This window comes from Ixodes scapularis, unplaced genomic scaffold (genome assembly GCF_016920785.2).
Source record: "Ixodes scapularis isolate PalLabHiFi unplaced genomic scaffold, ASM1692078v2 ptg001299l_1__unscaffolded, whole genome shotgun sequence".
NCBI classification, from domain to species: Eukaryota; Metazoa; Arthropoda; class Arachnida; order Ixodida; family Ixodidae; genus Ixodes; species Ixodes scapularis.
Genome location: NW_024610136.1, coordinates 178,056 through 200,134, shown reverse-complemented (window position 1 = coordinate 200,134; position 22,079 = coordinate 178,056). Strand labels below are relative to the sequence as shown.

The 22,079-nt window shown below is 47.8% G+C and overlaps 1 protein-coding gene and 1 pseudogene across 1 annotated transcript in view; both read left to right on the top strand.

Moving 5' to 3' along the window:
- Window positions 1-22,079, top strand: part of LOC121834536 (rRNA methyltransferase 1, mitochondrial-like) — a 33,502-nt gene that overhangs the window by 3,366 nt on the left and 8,057 nt on the right. The window contains exons 2-8 of the mRNA XM_042288238.1: window positions 1,302-1,372; window positions 10,455-10,500; window positions 10,948-11,027; window positions 12,090-12,183; window positions 12,727-12,859; window positions 14,494-14,610; window positions 16,692-16,757. Of these exons, the coding sequence (XP_042144172.1) occupies window positions 10,486-10,500; window positions 10,948-11,027; window positions 12,090-12,183; window positions 12,727-12,859; window positions 14,494-14,610; window positions 16,692-16,732 (480 nt within the window). The 5' untranslated portion in view covers window positions 1,302-1,372; window positions 10,455-10,485 and the 3' untranslated portion in view covers window positions 16,733-16,757. The remainder of the gene's footprint in view (window positions 1-1,301; window positions 1,373-10,454; window positions 10,501-10,947; window positions 11,028-12,089; window positions 12,184-12,726; window positions 12,860-14,493; window positions 14,611-16,691; window positions 16,758-22,079) is intronic.
- Window positions 7,507-9,599, top strand: LOC121047303 (annotated as a pseudogene).

Sequence of the window (22,079 nt, the reverse complement as noted above, 5' to 3'; positions counted from 1 at the left end):
GACGCCATAAATTTGGAAAAATCTCTTTTTCTATGCATCTTTTTTCCCCGGAATGCTTTGTTAAATCGGGTTTGGCGGCGAAGTTTGTTTCGTTATTTCGAGTTCGTAAACGCGTTAAGCCTATGGGCAACTGCAGGGGGAATCCGAATTTGTTCGTTAAATCGAGAAATTCGTAAAATTGGGTTTCAACTGTATTTAAAAAGAAAAGTCGTAGCTGTTCTTTTTTTTTTTGTCTTTGGTTTCAGTTAGTGGTTGTGGCAAATTCTGCTCATAAAGCAATTGTTTTGTTACGTCTCCTTATTGTGCATCCCCATTTGTGAAACAAACACCCTGGCTGATGTATGTACGGTACGTGGCACAATAATGTCAGAACGCAGGCTGCCTTTTAATCTATAACCCTTTCCTTCTGCCCTTGCGAGGAGCATATGTTTACTAGACAGCTGCATTTGGACCCGTGAAGAGCTGCATGCTAACTTGCGAGCCACAGTTTGGCCATTCCTGGCGGCCAAGACCATGGGTTTCAAAACTGGGTTCCCAGATATTCCGGTGTTCCCCAAAGTACTGTCAAGTATCCCCTGAGCTTATAAATGTTTCCTCGGCTGTCCCTGCTTGCAAGTGAAGTGTTCCTCCAGTTTAAGCACTATTTCGGAAGATCGGAGGCATTAGTTTAATTATAACTATGAGCCCAGCACTTCCAAGTGTAACCACTGTCGTTTACAAGGGTCGTAGGCTTCTTCGCCGCCTCATTGCATTCATGCCGAGATGAGGAGGGATTCCTCGTCCATGTAGATGTCGCCACCGATCATATTTTATTTACTGTCACCAGTAAGTGGTGCCACCTAGGCACTCGTCAGTATAGAAGTGTTTGAGAACACCTTACAGTTGAAAACGAGCGTGTTGGTTAATAGATACAAAACTTGAAAGTATAAAACAGAGAGGACGAGGACGGGAACAGGACATCTTTCAAAGGTGAAAGATGTCCTGTTCCCGTCCTCGTCCTCGTCCTCTCTGTTTTATACTTTCAAGTTTTGAGAACACCTTCAACATCTCTTGGGCCTCGAGCGTGCACATGCAGACAAAGCACATTGAAAGGCCACGGGCGCGTGCCAGAGGCCAGGCGTCTGAATGAGATGCCGTTCTCGTCTTGTCGGTGACCGTAGGTTAGGATACTTTTTTCCGACTCGATGCTGCGATGCACCACAAATAATTGTGACTGGGACATCGCACGTAGCCCCGATGGAGGGCAAATGTCATGTGTGGACAAAAGAACTGAACCCTGCTCGTCGTTCCGTGTCATGCAGGGGATTTGCTTGGATGCCTCCCAGCTGCCGGTGCCCGATGGCCACAGGCTTCTGGCTGCATCTGAATCCAGGTTAGATGCCCGTTTGTTTTGCGACCTGGCTTCCGAACAGTGCGGCAGTGTTACCGTATTTACTCTCACAATGAACGCACTCGCGTAATGAACGCACCCCCCAAGTCGGCTTTCACAATTTCGACTTTTTTTTTTTCACTCGCGTAATAAACGCACCCCCAACTCGGACGTCAAAATTTTTACCGCCTCCCCCCACACGCGCGAAATGAACGCACTTTTCTATCCTGGTGCAGCGAGGTCGCGAATGCATGGGCAGCGGGGCGAACAAAACGCCTTGCAAGAGGCGTTAAAAAAAATTTGCAAAGATCCAGCTGAAGCAAGAAAAAAAAAAACATGGAGGAGCTTTTCTTTTTTTTTTTTGCACAGCGCAGTCTGGACTTTGGGTTCGCGTGCCGCCGCGCGCAAGGAGGTAAGAAAGAGAAGCGGAGAAGGGCGAACGGAAACAGCTTGCGAAAGGCGGCAAAGAGAGAGAGAGAGAGAGAAAAAAACCCCACAGAACTACTAAGAAAAAACAAAAACAAAGAGCTTTCTTTTTTTCTTTTTTTTTGCACATCGCAGTTTGGTTTCGGGGGTCGCGCGCCGCGCGCAAGGAGGTAAGAAAGAGGAGCGGAGAAGCCCTCTAAAGCGCGATCCAAACCAACGCTTCTTTTTGCGCCTGTAGGTTGTGCGGCTGCGGATGTGACGTATTTTCGTGACGTCGCGCCGCTTCTTCGCTCCTTCCGGGCACGCACAAGAAAGTTGGTTGATTTCAACTTCTTTTTCAACGCGCACAAAAACGCGCGGTGACGTATAGGGCGCTCCTGTGTCCCGGCCAATCGGTGGAGGGCAAGCTAGTTCCGGCTCCGCGTTTCTCGCCGTCTGGCTGCCCTCTCCTCCCCCCCTTTTATTCTCTTCCAACATCACAACGCGATCTCTCTCTCTCTCTCTTTCTCTCGCCGTCTGGCCGGCCAGTCTGTCGCAGTTGCACTTTGCTTGTGCGCTCGTGCCTGCGTGCGCGCGTGCGCGCTCGCCCGAAGTTTCGCTCGTCCAAACCAAAGCGCACGGTTCTGACTCAGAAGGCGCGCCCGGAAACAGCAAAAACGCCACGAAATGCGTCACATCCGCAGCCGCACGACCTACAGGCGCAAAAAGAAGCGTTGGTTTGGATCGCGCTTAAGCAAACGAAACAGCTTGCGAAAGGCGGCAATAAGAAAAAATACAGCCCACGGAACTGAGAAAAAAACAGAAGAAAAAGAAAAGCTTTCTTTTTTTTTTTGCACAGCGCAGTTTGGTTACGGGGTGTCGCGCGCCGCGCGCAAGGAGATAAGAAAGATAAGCGTAGAGGCTTCGCCTAAGCAACGCCTAAGCAAACAAAACAGCTTGCGAAAGGCGGCAAAAAAAAACAAAAACAAAAAAAACAACAAGGAACTAAAAGAAAAAAAAAAACAAGAGTTTTTTTTTTGCACAATTTAGTTTGGTTACGGGGCCGGGGCCGGGTCCGGGTGCCGCGCGCAAAGAGATAAGAAGTTGCCTCGATTTTTCTGGACAAGAGGTCCATTCATTATGCGAGTAAATACGGACACAAAAATTTTACTTCGCGTAATGAACGCGCCCCCCCTAACTTTGCATCGATTTTTCGGAAAAAAAAGTGTGTTCATTCTGCGAGTAAATACGGTATTTCTAAAAGAGGCAGTTTTGTTTAATCTTTTTACAGGGTGCGCACAGGTCCTTGAAACCCTTGAAAATTCTTGAATTTGAAAGTTGCTTTTTCAAGGCCTTGAAAGTGCTGGAGTATCTTTGCCGTCCTTGAAAACCCTTGAATTCTTAGCGTTTCGCGGGGCTCGGTTGCGCGACCCGCGTTTTATAGCGGTTGAACGTGGTCCCGGGAAAATTTGTTGCTTGCTTTTTGCGACACCGGGATCGCGAAGTCAAACCAATCAAACTTCCTGTGCGAGAAAAAAAAAAAAAATGCACGCCCACTGCACTTTTTTATCTTTTTTTCTTTCATCTGGCTTGCTTCGACTTCAGGGTTGGCCAAAAGCCATAAGCCGTAATGAGGCTGGAGAGCCTGGAGAGTCTCGACCTCTTCGTAAAAAAGGCATGTTGCGCCAGCGTGCTTATTTGCAACGGAAATGCAGTTATATGAATCAAGAGTTAAATTTAGTAGTATTTAAGGCGAGACGCGGGTCTTAAAATGGTAAAAAATCGCGAAATTTGGGGTTTTTCAAAAATCACATGTTTGGATAGAATATAGTCTGAAGTACCTGCCTGCGAAGTTTCAATGTCCTATTCGACGTCTAAGTATAAAAAAAACGATAAATACGATGTCTCCGCGACGCTCAAATCGCGAATCCAACGCAAAAAAATAGTCAAACTGCGCGCCCGCGTCGCTTCACGACCGATCGTCGGATCGCGGCCATCTTGGTCTTGTTGGGGAGCTGGTTCTCTTCCCTACGTCCTCATCCCACTCACTATCGCGACAACCTTGGAGAGCGTCCGCATTCCGCGGGTTTTCACGACCGGAATAACGATTGCTCATTGGCCCGCGCGCGTACGTCACGGGTACGTCGTGCCGCGCGCGCCTGTCATAGGCCAAGATGCGCCCCTTTCCACTTTTGCTCCTTTCCTCCTCTTGGCGCGCGCGCGCCTCCAGCAGCGCAAGGAGAGCGTGGAGAAGCGTCGTCTGCTTCGTTTTGGCCTGTCGCTTTGTTCGATCCGCGGCTGAGTGCACGTTGTTTCGAAATCGTTTACGTTCGCGCGTTCGCGTCGGACATCGTTGGTTTCTCGCTACGAAGTTGCGGGAGTTTTATTTCGAGCGATCGAGATGCCGGGGGACTCTCGATTGAAAGAGAGTACGCGGCGGACGTTCGGGAGGAAGACGCGACGTGCGTGGAACAAGCGGAAGACATCACCTGCAACTGCGCCGCTACGATCTGCGCCACTGCCGAACGCATTGGATCTGCCGGGACCATCGGCTAGCCTTCCCGTTGACGATGCTGCGGCCTCAAGCTCTGGTCCGGATGGCTCAAGTTTTGCCGGCACCACTCGCGTCGACTCTACCTACTACTCTACGGCCGAGCAAGCGCAGCGCGCCGAGCGATCGGAGCAAAGCAAGCGCGTTTTATCGGAGAAGTCGGCGACCCAGCGGAAGTTCGATCTGCTTGAAGTCAACGGATCATGCCAAACAAGCGATGCCGGGACCCAGTTTGTCATCGTCGACATGAAAGTCCTCAACGACCTCTTCGCGCACGCGAGGTGTGGAAGCTGCGGTGTGGGATCTCTCACGCTCAGCAAGGCCGCGGACAAGGAGTACGGCTTGGCCGTCAAGCTTGTGCTCGTCTGCAGCACTTGCGACTTCCAGAAGAAGCAGTTCTCCTCTCCCAGGGTTGCTGGAACAGCAAAGATCACTCCCTTTGAAGTGAACATGAGGGCCATGAAGGGGATCCAATCCATTGGCAAAGGAGTGACAGCCTTGGCAGACTTCTGTGCCTCCATGAACATTTCTCATCGGGGCCTGCACCACAAGACGTACCAGGGACACCTGAAAACGCTTGTGCGGGCATGTGAGAATGCAGCAACCGACAGTGAAGCCGCCAGTGTTGCTGTCGTCAAGGGGCTCTACACAGGCTTTATGAACCCCATTGGCAACATCGATGTCATCTTCGACGGATCATGGATGACCCGAGGACGCAGCTCCCACATTGGTGTAGGCTGCATTGTGGAGTTGTACTCTGGCCTCGTCATCGACCATGTTGTGTACTCCAACTTCTGCCTTGGATGTGCCTTGGGACCGGAGCCCGAGGACGATGGCTACAGCGACTGGTACGCAACCCACGACTGCCAGAGGAACATTGACTGCAATGCTGGCCGTATGGAGGTGGAGGCTGCGCTCACAATGTTCCAGAGGTCTCTGACCAAGCATCGTCTCCGCTGCACCACCGTCCTTTTGGATGGGGACAGCCGGACATTCCATGCCTTGTCTGAAGCGAAGGTTTACGGCTTCATCAAGATAGAGAAGAAGGACTGCGTGAACCACGTCCACAAGCGGATGGGAGCTGCCTTGCGCAACGTTGTTGAGAAGAAGAAGGCACAAGGCGAGTCACTTGGTGGGAGAGGAAAGCTGACACAGGAAAAGATCAAGAAGATCACTAACTATTACGGCTATGCTCTCAGGAGCAACAGCCATGACGTTCCAGGGATGAAGAGGGCGGTGGAAGCCACACTCCTGCACATGACCTCCACAGACGGCGCCCCAGACCACAGCAAGTGCCCCGAGGGAGCGGAGTCCGGGTGCAAGTACAACAGGGCCTTGGCAAACAGTGAGCCTCCGCCGCCGCACAAGAATCCTCTTCCGGATTGTGTTCGGGCTGCACTGGAGCCAGTGTTTGAAAGGCTCAGCAATGAAGACCTGTTGGCACGGTGTAGTGAGGGAAAGACGCAGAATGCCAGTGAGAGCCTGCATTCGGTGATCTGGACGCAGACTTCAAAGAATGCGAATGCCTCCCTGGACAGCGTGAAGAGGGCTGCGGCTGAAGCTGTTGCTGTCTACAACCAGGGAAGGAGAGCGACCAACGAGTCCATTGCTGCAGGCCTGGGCTACGCCACCGGTGACTGCCTTGTCCTCCGAAGCATCGAAAAGGACAGTCTCCGTTTACGTAAAGCAAACGCGGTGCACCAGAGCAGCAGTAGCGTGAAGGAAAGGTTCTCCAAGCGACACCAGGCAGGAGCATCACGAGATTACAGCCCAGGACAGCTGTAATGGCTTTTTCCAGTGCCATGTGGAACAAAGGCCCTTTTCAGGGCCAAACAAAATTACGTTTGGAGCTTGAAACTCTTGCTCGCCTCTCCCGTTGTCCAAAGTTGTCGGCTCATCACTTTAGAAGCAATTTTTAGCCTATATCAGTAATTCTTCACCATTTTTGCAATCTTCTCAAAAACAAATTATTGCAATTTTTAAAATTATTTGTTCAGAATGCACTACACTACATCTTGATAACTATTATTGCATAAGGGTTTTCACATAATTTATTGTAGTCAGCGTCGAAACAGGAAAATGTGATTTTTATCAACATTTCACTCGTTCTTTACTTCTTTCATATTTTTTTCCTAATGTTCCCATAAATGGATTACATCATCTTTTATGTCAAGTTGTTCATGAAGACTTACACTACACCTTGGTGGCAATTATTATTTATCATTGTTCACACAATTTTCTATGTTCAATGTCAAAACTTTAACTTTGATTTTCTCATCTTCATGTTTTTTGTCAACGTGCTTAGCCTTACGGGGGTTTTCATGAGGTTTTTATCGTAGCATTTTGAAACTTTTTATACCGTTTTATTCAGAAAGGACTGGACTATGGAGTAAAGCTATTTTTTTGCAGTTTATAATGACAACGAAAATTTTATGATAAATAATGCGACCTCATTAGTGTCATAATTAGCATAATTAGTACATTTTTGTATTATAATGTAATTTTGTGAAAATATAAATAGCTTTATAATGCATGGCAGACCTTTAGCTATGCATCTACATCAATAAAAAAAAATATTTTTGTTCGAAATGGCCTTAACCACCCCTTAAGAAATTAACCAAATTAGGCAACACTATTTTTTATAACTTGAAAACTAATTGAGATATTTTGAAACTGATTTCATATTTGAAGTGAGGAAGAAGGAACACATATGCACAGTGATTTTCATTAGTATAGCTGCAAAAATAAAATAGTCCATTTTAGAACCAGTGTCTCGCCTTAATTCTTTCTTTTGCCTTCGTCTTTAGCTGGATTTATTGGCAACCCACTAAAAAAGGCACAGCCCCATAGGCCGAGAATTGTCTGTTGGCCACATTGTGCTTAGTTTATATCTGGTTTGTGCCTACTCCGGAGGCTTTGTTCGCTGTTTGTTCCCACGTGTCGCTTATGGTGCGTGTAGTGACCCAGTGATTCGTGCATTCAGATGGCATAGAATAATGCCCGGGAAATGTAAGTTCCAAAGCGCTTGGCTCAGCAACGACGACTTTGGGTTGCGCCAGATACAGCAAACCCTCACTGCGCAAAATGCACACGCTGCAGAAAGACACTCGACATCGCTTCGATGGGCGAATCTGCCCTCAAAAGCCATGCAAAAAGTGCAAAGCACTGTGGAATCATGCAAATGGCAGCTGGGAACTCGATGGAGAACTATCTGGCAGCAAGCGTAAGCGGGCGGTCCACTGGCTCGGCTCTGTCGCAGGCGACAGATCTAAACAGCGCCTGCAAGTCACACGAGGTGGTTACGGATGCGGAAATTCTGTGGACAATGAAAGTGATTAGCCCCCACTACTCGTACAGATCGTCGGCACAAACCGGCGACTTGTTCAAGCGGATGTTTCCGGACAGCGACGTGGCCAAATCGTTTTCCTGTGGGGAGAAAAAATGCGCTTATGTAGCATGTCATGGACTGAGGCCATTTCTCTTGTCGCACTTGTAACAAGAGGTACAGAAGTCTGACTATTACGTCGTGCTTTTTGACGAGTCGGGTAATGACTTCCTGCAAGAGAAGCAAATGGACGTGCATGTGCGCTATTGGGACTCGTCACACAAGGTGGCCACCAGATATTACACATCCGCTTTTATGGGGCATTCCACGGCAGAGGATATTCAGGAAGTGCTTCCTGAATAATCTGAATCTGAATAATCTTGCCACTTGGCAAGATTGAGATCTTGATGGATGGGCCAAACGTTAACCTTACGTTCTTCAGGAATATGCAAGTGCACTTGCAGGAACACCATCAGGTCCAGTGTGTTGACTTAGGGACGTGTAGCCTACATACCATCCACAATGCCTTCAGAGCAGGTGTTGTAGCCAGTAAGTGGGGCATTGACATTTTGTTGACAAGCCTGAGCGCACTCTTTCAAGACTCACCAGCACGAAGGGAAGATTTTTCCACCGTGACCAACCAGGACACATTTCCACTGCACTTTGTGGCTCATCGATGGGTGGAAAATACACTTGTCATTGAAAGAGCTTTGCTTCTTTGGAATGATGTGAAGAAATATGTGGAGTCTGCAAGGAGTAAGCAGGTGAGCTTCCCAAAGTGTGCATCCTTTGAAAATGTGTACAACTTTTGTCGTGACCCCTTGATGCTGGCAAAACTGAACTTTGCTCTCAGTGTTGCTTCCCTTCTTCAGCCGTTCTTGAAAGACTACCAGTCTGACAAGCCAATGATCTTCTTTCTTGGTAGAGACCTTGTGAAGTTCATGAAGGCTTCGGTGTTGTCTTCATTGGCAGGGGTTGGTGGTTTGCTCAGGGTGGATGTCGACAACCCTAATAACCACACTGCGCTTGATGAAGTGGACATCGGCCCCAAATGTGTACAAGCACTGAAGGATTCGAGAGCAAGCGCGAAGGATGCATTTCAATTCAGAATGGAGTGTAAACAGTTTCTGGCAGCTGTGACCAAGAAAATACTGGAACGAAGTCCCCTGAAGTCATCCAAGGTTAGAAAGCTGTCTTCCCTTGACCCGCGGCTCATGTGCTCGAAGCCAGATCAGTGCCTGGTGGGCATAAGGAAGGGGTTGGACGTCTTGACCATGGCAGGAAGACTGAGTGACTGCCAACGAGTATGTGTATTGGCAGAATACACTGAACTGCTGCAAGAGTTTAAGCATGAGCTCCGCATGTTTGAGAGGAGCATTAGCAGGCTCGATGAGTTTTTTCGTGACCTCTTGTGCTCCAATCTCTCGTACAAAGAGCTTTGGAACGCAGTCAGGCTGCTGCTTGTTTTAAGCCATGGGCAGGCCACCGTTGAACAGGGGTTTAGTGTAAACCGTCAGATCTCTGTAGAGAATCTGAAAGGTTTGTCATACATTTCACAGCATATTATATGTGACGCAGTGGAGAGGGCAGGTGGGATTTTAAACGTTCCTATCTCAAAAGAGCTCAGAGTAGCTGTGTCCGCAGCAAGGCAGCATTACAGTGCACACCTGGAATCACAAAAGAAACAGTGCCAGGAAAACTCGGAGCAAACAAAAAGGCAAAAAATCATGGAAGAGGTTGAAGGCCTGCAGATGAAAAAAAAGAAGCTTGAGCCAGTTGTTGCCGATTTAACAGCCTCTGCAGATGAATATGCAGAAAAGGCTGAAGCAACTGCTGACATCAAGAAGGTGGTAAAATCGAACATCCTAAGAAAGACCGCAAGAGCCAAGGCTGAGGAACTCAGCAGCGTTAAGACTCAACTAGCTAATAAACTAAAAGACCTGACGTGAGCTTTCGCCCTTCATGTAGTCGAATGAGACTATGTACAATCTCCAGAACTAACTTCACCTAGTCAAATGAAATTGTACGCGCAATAACTTTAAGTGAAGTCAGTTTTCTTTGTTCTGTGCAATAAAAATAATGTGTGTGATCTACTGTAGTGTTCTTTATTTTTTGAAAGGTCCTTGAAAAGTCCTTGAATTTTTTTTCTTGAAAACCTGTACGAACCCTGTTTTATCAATGTAAGTTGCTGCCTGTGGTTTTCTTCTATTTTGCCTTGTTAGCTCATTTACGATGGCTGGTCGCGTGGGTTCCCAAACCGGGTTCCTATGAACCCAGGAGTTCCCTCATGGGTTCCTCGAAGTTCCAACTTTCCTGAACCGTCCCCATTCCTAAGTTTTTTTCCAGTTTAAGCTCTACTTCTACAGAGCTCAGCCACCCAATAATGCACATATATAAGTTAGGCATGCATTGTTGTTCACAAAGCCTCTAGACTTCTGAACTCCTCTATTGCACTAGTGCCTAGACAAGTTCCACGACCGACATTCAAGCAGACGAGGTTTCCCTAAGGTTGAGAACCCCTTTCTCATCAAAAAAGCAACCGCACAAATTTTAATAAGCCTACGACAAAGGGGCGGTGCACTTCTTTGTTTGCACGGTACAGAGTAAGACGGCGGCTGAGGAGAAGGAAGTTCGGACAAAGCAAAGATAGCTAGCTGTGTGGCTTGTTTGTCTGAACAAAACTCCAGCAAGCTGCTAAAAAGTGTTATAGGGTCGTTTAGGTGTTTTGTTTTGTGTTGTTACTCTTGCGTTAGGAATACTGTCAACATGGATGTGCTAATATAGTGTTGCGTGGCTTCTTTCAGCGGGGTCCTGAACGATCGTCTCTGGGTCCTTATGGATAGGATTCAGGTGAGTCGGCTTCCACTGTGTTTCGAGACCACACCACTAACGGCCCCCGACACTGTTAGTGCAAACAAGCAGTCTCTATTCTTCGTTTGATTTATAATCTCGAGGCTGTCATCTAAACTAGTAGTCAGCTGGAAAGAGCACATTTTGGGTACTAACCCAAGCACTGAAACTCGCTGCCCACAATTGCAATTTTGAAGAAATCTTTCAAAAAGTACCGACGTCATGTTTGCACTAAATGTCGGTTCACACATCCATCCCAGCGCTGACACAGCACCGAGTTTGTGCTGCATCGTGTGTGTGAACAGGATAAGGCTGGGTCTTTAGCACAAAGTCTGTGCCATGTCTATAGTGCTGAGTTTGCGTATGTGTGAACGGGCCTTAAAAGTGTAGTGTACCTCTTTGTAAGTTGAGGTATCGACGACAGCTTACATCTTGATGTGGCTGCAGGACCCGATGAACTTTGGCGCCGTGTTGAGGTCCTCGTACTACTTCGGGGTGCAGAAGGTCTTCACGACAAGGACGGATAGGTGGGTTCACTTCCTTGCCACCCTTTTGCTTGAAAGGTGCAAGGAGGCTTCGTGGCATTTGTGTTCCTTCTTTAGGCCGGGTGCCATTTGAAACATTTGCATTGGCTGATCGATACCTTCATGCGACCATCAGATAAACCCTGTGGTGTTCGAGGAATGCCTTTTTTTTTTTAGATTTTACTTCAGCAATGTGGTGTGTGTTGCAAAATGAATTGGTGGGCTAGTTGGTTAAACATTATGAATGCAAAGGGTGCTAAGGACGAAAACTAGAAGAAGTGGACAGTGTTTATCGTGTCCACCTCTATTAGGGGGTGTCCAAACAGGACACCCCTTTAGTCCTCTTTCTTAGCGCTGTTGGTGTTCATGAGGATGCTATTCTGTTTTGGAGCAGTAGTGAGACTGCTGTTTTCTATAGCTATGTCTGTGCATTTCTTCCACTTGTCCCCATGTCTCGTTTTGCGCTGTTTTATTTTCCTCGCAACACGTGCCGACTCGCTCATCTACAAACGTTGCAGTATTTGACTGCGTCTCTGCGGTAGATAGAGGAATCCACTTCAGCTCGATTGTGGCAGTCATTGTTGCGTCTTGTCAGCATTTGCGGACCATTTTGTTTTACCGTCAATAAGTCTACCGTGCTGTAAGACCTTTTATGCGCAGTATTAAAATGCGCCAAATTCTGCGAAAGCAATTTGTATACCCGTCTCTACGCAACAGTGAATGAGGTTTGTAGCAAGTGAAATGCACAGTTGACTGTTTTTCTCGTGCATACCTAAAGCAAAGTTTTGCTCTGCGCATGTCCATACAATGTTTTTTGCCTTAATGGCACGTTGTAGGTTAAGAATAGCGGTGCAAGCTCCTCCACAAAGCCCTCCCCCATTCCCACTTTAGCGGAGAAAACGGCGTAGTTGACGAAACCAGCAGTCATGGTGAGCAGAGAGTTTTTACGGGGTGGGCGTGTCCCGCTATTCTGAACCCACAATGGACGATAGTGGGCAGTTTGCCTGCCTTGCTAGCATTGAGTGAGTGCGTGGAATGCGTTTTAATGGTTTGTCCCTGGTGCAGCTGTCGCCTGTCTCCTGTCGTGAGTAAGGCAAGCTCGGGGGCTCTTGAGGTCATGGACCTGTACTCGTTGCAAACTCCAGCAGAGTTTCTGCAGGTCAGTTCCTGTGTCACTTTATGGTGTCTAGTCCCAACTCTTTGGACATCCCCTTAAAGTTCAGGTTATTCGACATGTTGATTTTGTTGCCACCTTTTACGAAATATGGAGCTTGCCAGAGATTTCTAAGCCTGTAGCCTATGTTCTCCTAAAAAGAAATTGTTTCCTTTCTTTTGTGTGTGAGCAATGTCAACAACTAAAGCCAAATAAACGGAGAAATCTTCGATCTCATATGTTTTTCTGTCAAAATATCGCTCGCAGTATTTGTTTTGGCAATTGCTTTTCATTTTTCGGAAACAAATTGGCTTTTCCATACCCCGCCTGTTCCCAGGTCCTCTTACAGTTTCAGACTGCCGCGCCGCTGGTATTCTAATCTGCTGAACAATTCTGAAAAGAGAAGAAACAAATCTTTAATTTTTTACTGACACCTAGTAGGAAGGCAGTGCGTAAACATGAAACCGCAGGTGGCTAGGTCAATTGGGTAAACGGCCGCAACCAGCGTCGTTGTCGGACTCTTTCCTTTTTTTTGGTACAAACTCGCAGGCGCTCAAAGCAAAGGGCTGGTGGGTCGTGGGCACGGCCGGAGTGAAGCAGGACGGACCATTTGAAGGAGGGCCGAGGAGCGATCTGCCCTGGGTGCTTCCTCCGCCGGACAAGCCCGCCATCCTCATTGTTGGTGGGTGCTGCGCGTGCCAATTGCGGTGTGGTTCAGAAGAACTTTACAGTGTTTGCCGTAGCATGTCGGTGTAGGTCTGCGGCTGCCTTTGCTCGGTGCAGCGTCGTTTACAGCGATGCATAGCTACGTGACCCTTTGAGAGTTTCGATATCCGGCTTCAACTTCGGGCTGCCATATTGCCTTCGTCTGTGCCTCGCAAACGCTACTCTACACGTGCGCAGTTTCACCGTGCCGACTGTGCAAACTTGTGTGGCTTATACAAAAGGGCAACTTGTATAGTTACCTTTCCGTGGCACGGCCGTTGATGAGAAGAACGTGACTCGTAGACCGGAAGACGTGCTACTTTATACTGTGCGGACCAGATGGACTGAGAACCCACGTCCAAATGACTAAAAAATTGGTTGGTTTTGCATGCTAGGGGTGCTCGCAGTCCTGAACTAAAGAAACTAACGACGAACTAAAAGCCTCTCACGCATGTCATCCTACTCAACGATCGTCGGTGGAAGCTCTCACGCAGCCTGGGATGCGCTTCGAGGTTAGTAATGATGCTGATTGGTCGGCTTTTACGACAAATAGAATTTGCTCCAATTTGTTTCTGTTTACCACGACATGCGGTGCTAATCGTTGCTCCTTTGCCGTGTTGACAACGTGGCTCAGACATTTCGAATGCTTCATGATGGCGCATCAAAGTATTCTACACTGATTAGTCACACTACTGGGAGAATCATTATGTCACTCTAATATCGAAGTAAGGCTGGCCTTGTTTTTTCATGCGTCATCACCGTGAGATTGAAGCGCGCGTGCTGCATTGTCAGTTTTGCTATTAGCGCCGAATGTGGGGGAAGACTGAAGGGAATAAACGCGTATATCATTCACGGAAAAGGCCGGCCACTTGGCACCGTCTGTACTCTCGAAGTGCACGACGGGCTGGCATGACAAGTGCGAGAGGCTTTTGCTTCGTTAGTCGCATCTCTTTTGTTCGGGACTGTACCAGAATGGTGCAGCTAGGAGGTGTATTTATTTTGAGAAAAATATTGTAGCAGGTAATTTTTGTAATAGAAAAATTTAAATAAGAGCCAAGCTTTTGTTAGAGACCGAGATAGAGTTCAAGCTTTTCTGCTTTAGCGCCAAAGGCTGTTGTGGTGGGCTGTCGGAACAAAACACGCAAGAAAAATGATGAAACCTTGCAAGTCCTTCTGTCTTTTGTCCCATTTTCTATTTTGTCTAACTGAGCATCTCTACAGCATACATCTTCTTCTCCCTGATGTAAAAAGGATTTTGCCTTTATTGTTATTCCATAGAAAGAGTTATCATCATTGTTATCAAGAAAATTAAAAAAAAAAAAAAAGTGCAATCTACTTGCGCCTTTGCAGTTAATTTACAACATCGTAACTTGTGAAGCTGAGTTTTGCAATCTATTTAGAGAGGGTTCGGTTCATGTGGGCCATTGACTGTATTGCATAAGGGCAATCTAAAAATGTATCGCTTGTATTTTTTAATTTTTAATGCATTTGGCAATTAACTTCCTGCATACACAGTGCTAGAATTTTCAACTTGGTAGAATGCAGTGAGACGACCCTGAGTTCAAACTCTTGACTGCATTGCTGAGGACGATGCACGCTTTTTTTGTCCAGGCAATGAGAACCAAGGCATGCATCCCGAGCTGGGGGCTGTTTGCGACAGCGTGTTGTCCATCTCTCCTGCCGCCTCGAGCGATCTGATTGGCTCACTCAACGTCTCCGTAGCTACAGGTGGGTCCCTCATCTTCCACGTGCTTGTGCCCGGCTTTGCTAGCCTTTTCTGTTGTGTCTACGCCTCCTCTTACACCTAACTTGGGGCTCGGTTGTCTCTCCCTTTTTTCTTTCATTGGTGTCATGCAGTTCGCTCATACACCGGTAAGGGATGGCGGTATGAAAGGATTTGATCGAGGTGCAACTGCAGCGAAGATGTCCAGCGCATTCAAGGATGCAAACCAACTAAACTTGATTACCATAATATTCCCGAAAGAGAGCCCACCTAAAATCGAGAGCAAATCGGGTGGAAACAAGGAGTGGGCTAAGTTTAAGCTGACAAGAAGAAAATGCTATTTTAGATTGTGCCCTTGCCAAACTTCTTATTTCGGCGGGGGGCAGTGAAGCCAAAATAACTGTGCTTCCCAGTCAGCAATGTTGTCTTATATCCTGTCATAGCTAACTTTCTGCATTTATGCCGAGGTCATCATTGATCTGAACACCACGATTACTAGGTGTTTAAAAGAATGTAGCAGATGCAACCAAAATTAGGGGGGTTTATCTCTCGGGGGGGGGGGGGGGGGGGGGGATGGGGGGGGGGGATGGGGGGGGGGGGGCGGGGGGGGGGGGCATGTCCCAGGATATTGCTCTAACCTCTTCCGATAGACACAGTCACACAGACCTCTTTTCCTTCAGGACACCTAACTGTCCTTATCTCGAAATTCAATATGACTTTCTTGGTGATTGCTATGAATGTGCACACGCGTGTTATACAGAGGTCTAGACGACGGGACGTTGGTCTGCCTTGAGGTGGCGTTCGACGTCCTTGCAATGGCCAGTGCACCACTGCTCTTAACCAGGTGTTTTCAATGTGCATATGTTAGGCATTAGGTTAGTGTGAGTGCACCGTGGCCTCGTACTGGACTGCACTGAACTAACATACTCTGCTGCCGACCTCACCTTGCGAGCTTGACGTTGCTCGTGTGAGTAAGTAATTTGTCTGTTTTGTGTTTGGCACTTTTTATTTAAACTCAGTTAAACAAAAGTTTGACTTGGAAGCTCTTACAAGCATGTACCTTGGGTATGGTTTCATTGCTTTTTGCGCCTATTCTGTAGGTAATATCAGGTGAGAGAGTACAAACAGAGAGCAAGTTTCATATTTCCCTGCCCATGCTGCAGACTTTGAAGATTTTGAGTCACCGCTCCTGCGGATTTTGATACATGTGGGACGTGGTACCAGTGAGCCTTTGTGCTGAAAAATAGCCACGTTAAAGGCAAGCTGAAACACTTCATTCAAAAATTGAGCTAGAGGTTGATTCTAGCATAGTTTTATTGCAGGAATCAGAATATCACGTTTGTTTTCTTCGAAGAAGTAACTAAACGTGAGTAAACATGAAAAACCTCAAACCAGCTGTTACGTCATAAGAGTTCCCTCGGCCGACAAGCGCGTTTTGCTTGAGGGCCGCGCGTGAAGTCGCAAGCTTGCCAGGTATATTCCCCCACACTGGCACCAGTCGCAGCATCTTTTCTTGTCCATTTTAAAAATGGCAAGAGTGCACGTGCCTAGCTTTGATAGGCGCTGAAGATGCGCGAGAATGGAGATTCTGAAAACTCCTTTTGCGACGTCACGCTTTGGGAAGGAGGGCCTTCAGCCGTGCTTTGGAACTGATTTTCTGCTGCCTCCTTGCACCAAATTAAAAAATAATTTCAATATTAGAGATCCTGGAGGTCAAATGAAGACGATTTAAGTGTGTTTCCTTGGATACAATACTGCTTGAGCTTCTCTTTAAAGGCCAACATACACTTCTAGCTTTCCCCTTTTTCTATATCCTATCGACTTTTTACCTTGCCCCACCTTGGCTCTTCTTGCAGCTTAGGAGAGGGGAGCGCTAAGAGAATAAATCGAGGCTGGTACGTCGGCCTTTAACAGCCGCACTCACTAACAAAATTACCTCTCTGCAGTGGAGGCAGCGTACACCTGTGTTGTGCAGACTGTCTAAACGTCCGCACCAAGCTTAGCATTAACGAGTGTGGCCCTGGTTGCTGTTCCACCAAAAGACTCGGCGATTTGACCAAAACCTTTCGTTTTGTTTGTTCTTCAGGCATTGTGCTTCACGAACTTGCAAGGGGCAGGACAAAGTGACAGGTCGTCAGATTGCCAAATCAGTGTGAGTCTTTGCTTTCTGCCTTCCACCTGTCGCACACACCGATCACTGACTTGCATGACATGGCTCATTCTGTGGAGAGTTGTGGTTGTGGCCATGAAATACAGGGTGTACAGAGGTAAGCAAAAACAACCATCACCAAACTTCTTGGGAGGTAGGATGTTGTTTCTTGTCGGCTATTGTTCTTGAGGACCCGCAGGGAGCAGCGCACATTAGAATGAAATTGCTTCTTTCGAATTATTGCTTTTATCGAAGTTCAACGTTGTCCCGACCGCAATGCACACATTTTAAACCGGATTGTTCTAAGTATATCGGCGGCCGACCATGCTTATTATGAAGGCCGAGGTGGCGAAAGCACGCAAGCCTGCACTGGGGTGCATGGAGACCCTTGCGTCCCCTGCCCCTTCTCCACCGAGGGGAATCAGCAAACAAGAAAATAGAGTAAACGGGTGACGGAGGGCAGAGCACCGCTTCCAATGCCGATGCGCCGACGCACGGGCACTGGCAGGGAACAGCATCCACATTCCGACACTACTCACGGCGCCCGCGGCCGACACTGCCCAACTCCTGTCGGAATCGGGTCAAGGGAGCGATGGAGCCCGGGGGACATCATCCCTTCGGGAGCTCCGTGGCGTAGTGCACGCACACGTGCGTTGTACGGGAGACTGGGAATGTTTACCGAATGTCGCTTAGATCTGTGAGGTTGAGAAAAGTGGCTGGCCCAAGTCCGAAATCGCTAAATAATTCAACATTCTGTCATTGGCTCTTCGACACTGTCCACCATTTTGCAGAACAAGCAAGGTATTGGACGGGTTCGAGAAGCATGCTTGTGACCTGCAAAGATAGTCAACTGCTTCGCGACGGTTGGATTTTCTCTCTCGAGCATGCTTGCCGAGCCGGCGCACGTTTCCCATAGCTGCAACGATCCCTACATGGGTGTGTGAGAGCTTGTTGGCAAAGCCACCGAGGATAACTTTGATTCATTCGCGCTTGTCGATGCCGGCATTCCCGTTGTTGCTCCTGCCACGGATGCTGCGGCTGTAGATTTTGCGTGCAGCCAGGGCTAACACGAAGCGACATTGGAGAGGCACCTCGGGAAATGCCGACTGCTGCGGGGACGCGAAACATCCTACAGCTGCTTCGAAACGATGTGTAATGCAGTGGCGGTGACAATGTTTTTGCGGTGCCTGGAGCAGTTTGAGGAGATGTGATGGCCGAATGAAATCATTGGCAAACTCTATCTAATTATCTTTTAGTCCTGTGCGAATAGTGGATTTTGAGTTCAAGGCAAATAGTGGTTTTGGCCAAATATTTTCGATTTGAATATCAAATAGTTTTTCCACGTCCTTCACTACCGTTGCATCATGTTTAGATGAAAACCCAGCTAAACTCGTGAAAGTTGTTCCACTTGTTCATTTATAATGTAAGTTTAACATATCTATGTATATTTATGAACTGTGACCTCAGAAGGTCTGATGTCTTGGGATGGCAAGTAAACGACAAATTTGTCATAAAGAGAATCCTATAGAGATGGCCAACTATGCCCCATCAAGTGAATTTACGAATCTTGCTATATAAAATAGTCTTTCTTTAACCTCGAGTTAAAAAAGAATGGATTGTGCATGATGAATGCAGGTTGTAAGGGCATTTCTGTCTAACATATACTTGCATGACAGTCAGTTTAATTTTGAAACTTTTGCTGCAATGTAGATACACACATTTAAAAGGTTTCAATTTATTTTCAAATACAGCTGGCACACATACACTATTCCACTTTGAATGTGTGCTTTTCTTCCAAGCATGCTATTGCAATATTCACCCATGCAGACCAGAAAAGCAATGCCCGTGGAGCTCGCTTCTGTGGATATTGCTTATCCGTAGTGCGCCGGTGCTCGGTGAGGACCGCACTCAACGGGGTAACCCGCCGTAATCAACAGTTAGAAAAGAGCCGTTTACAAATCCCTGTAACGCCGAATTGGAGCGCAGCTCTTGAGGAGGAATAGGGAAGGGTACTGAGGGGGGGTCACGTCACCTGCGGGTAGTTACGTGACCCCGGGGGGATCACGTGACCCCGGGGGGTCACGTGATCTCGGGGGAGGGGGATCACGTGATCTTGGGGGGTCACGTGACCTGGGGTCATGTGACCTCGGGGGGTCACGTGACCTCGGGGGGGTCACGTGACCTCGGGGGATCACTTGACTTCGGGGAGGGGTCACGTGACCAGGGGTGGCCTTGGGGGTCACCTTGGGGGTCACGTGACCTTGAGGTGACCTTGGGAGGAATCGTGTGACCTCGGGGAGTCACGTGGCCTGGAGGGGTCACGTGACCTTGGGAGGGGTCACGTGACCTCGGGGGCCACGTGACCTCGGGGGGGTCACGCGACCTCCCTCACGTGACCTCGGGGATCACGTGACTTCGGGGAGGGGTCACGTGACCTGGGGTGGCCTTGGGGGTCACGTGACCTTGAGGTGACCTTGGGAGGAATCGTGTGACCTCGGGGAGTCACGTGGCCTGGAGGGGTCACGTGACCCCTCCAGGTCACGTGACCTTGGGGTGACCTTGGGAGGGGTCACGTGACCTCGGGGGCCACGTGACCTCGGGGTCACGTGACCTTCAGGGGGTCACGTGGGGTCACCTTGGGGGTCACGCGACCTTGAGGTGACCTTAGGAGGGGTCACGTGGCCTTGGGGGTCCCGTGACCTTGAGATGACCTTGGTTACGGCGACGCCGACGCCGCTCAAGCCGGAAGCGGGCCCCTAAGAGCTGCGCTCTAAAATGTGAATAGTGCTGTTCTTATCGAAGTGAATATCGAAGAACATATTTTTCAGAACTACTATTAAAAATTTGGAATATTCTCACAACCCCAATATTTTTTTACCCGGTAAAGCTGCCGCGAGATGTTCATAACCAAGGTTTGTTTGATTAAATATAGGGTCAGTGTACCGGAGTCTGTTCCCATCGACCTTCAAGGCTGCTAGCACTGTTTTTTTGGCTCTACTGCTTTATCGAATTACCGCTTATGTTGAATTCTTTTGCCATCCCGTTGACTTCGTTATAAAGAGGGATTATATTGTACTTAACAAGTCTCACAGCCTAGGACTATCTGTGGTATCCCCTGAAATTTAGTTATAACCTCGGGGCAGTCAAGTTCGGTGCGACACGTTGTGCTATCTAGCTCAAGACATTTGCAACACCGGGAAGGCCCTTTTGCCAGCCTGCTTGCTCATGGGGGGGGCTGTTCACGCATCAATTTGAAGGTGTTGATTCGTGCATTTTTGGTCTTTTATTTTGAACATTGCTGTCGGATGTCGCGGAAGATCAAACTTCGAAGCTGCAGGCACTGTTGCTTACCGAACTGTCGCAACCTTGGAAGCTTAGCAGGCGTGTAGCTCCACAGGTTCCCGTCGAGAACGTGGAAAATACAACGCCGTCGGAGATAACTACATTCCGTAAAACATGTAAAATAAGCATTCTGTTCACATTACCTGACTTGGGATGGATTTCTAAATGCGGTATTTCTCTCTATATTTCGAATTAATGCGCTCAAAGCCCGGCGTTGTCTTTGGACTCAATGCGATGACCCTAGAGTCAGATCAGTCTTTTAACACTCTCATTGCTCCCTGCTTCAAGGACACATCTTGATCGAACAATGTTTTTAGGACGTTTGATCGTAGTTACTGAAAATCAAAGTGAGCGTTTTCTCCGGTCGTGGAGCGGGCTGTCGTTTGTGCCTTTAGCGTGATCTGCCCAAGATGGTAGCTCTATTTCGACCCGTGTCTATGCGGTTCTAACTTCATCCCCGCTGCGAGCACACAGTCTACTCGAGAAATAAAGAAAAGATGTAGGTATACTTACCCCACGAGTACAGGTTACTCATGTGGCGTTTATTTGTGTTCTATGTAAAAGAGCACAGCATATTCAATTGACGAGATTGAGTATCAGCTTGCGACGAGTAACTGCGTGCGACACCGTCCAAACTACTGCCAGCTTGCACGAAAGACACATTCCTCGGACAGCATAATCTTCTTCAACACGACGATGAGGGGACTGGAAACAAGCTGATCCCAGAAGTGAGGTCAGCTATTCATGTGGGAAAAGATCACTTGGAAAAGAAAGGGTAGGTGAGGGTGAAGGTGAGGGAAGGGGAAGCAGGCACTTTTAGTTCCACTTTTGTAGAGGAGGGGAGCTCGACGAAGTCTTCGCTTTTGTAAGTTTGTGGCGTGCGCAAACAGTGTAAAAGAAAAAAGAAGCAAACTGCCCTTGTCTACTCGCTTTCACTTATACTTGGCCGTAATATCAGAATGTTCAACTTTGTTCTGCTAGTTCCTGTTTTGGGTTGTCTCAATCTATTATGGAAGGCACCTACTAAAACTCCCTAATGCTAGAACCATGCCTGCATGCACATTTATATATTTAATGTTTGATAGATTCTTAAAACAGTCGGTAATTTAGCGCGCGATTACACAACGCTCAGAGTTGGTGATAACGTAATCTCGCAAGGGTACGCCGGCGGCGCTGCCGATTTTAGCCGTCCCAGTGTTGCCTCATTTGACCACGGTGGCGCTCTGGAACCCTGCTTCTTCGAGTCGGTCATTCTTACTTATCGCACAAATATCTTCTTAGTGGGGAAGACGCTCCAGTGTGTGAGCATTGTGGGGATACGCTCACCATCATGCATATCTTGTGGCTCTGTCCAGCTTTGGACACGTTGTACTCACTTTTCTGAATTGTTTCACTTCCAGATCCCATTCCATCCTGCTCTTTTACTGGGTGAATATCGCCTCATCCCGATTTGAGCCTGTGTTGTCTTCTATTACTAGCACAGGTTTTATTAATCAGATCTAGTCCTGCAGAGCCACTTGTTATTTTGTAGCACATTAACAATAACAGCTTGTTTTCTTTTTTAATTTTGTTTGGCACTGTATGGCCTCCGTAGCTGTTGCGCCATAAAACCCCCAAACAACAACGACAACTCTGGAACCTTGCCGAGCGCCTATACGGGATCGGCACGCCTTCCTGATACCACGGGTAAAAAGAAGCAGCACTTGTTTCTCAAAGATATGGCAAACCTGCCAAAGGTATCGTGGGCACATCTTCAAAACTACCTATTTAAGTCACCTGCACCATGTACCTGAGACCAACTTAAAACCTACAAGTCCTTAAACGCAGACGACTGCTTTGTGAATGGCAAGGCATCGACGATAGGTACCTACCTCCCCCAGGCGCCAAAGATATGCCCGAGTTTCCCGGCAGGGGTCGCCAATCTGGGTCTTGGTTTTAGTAGACAATTTGGTTGTGTTCGGTTAGCTTTAAACTTGAAGCTAA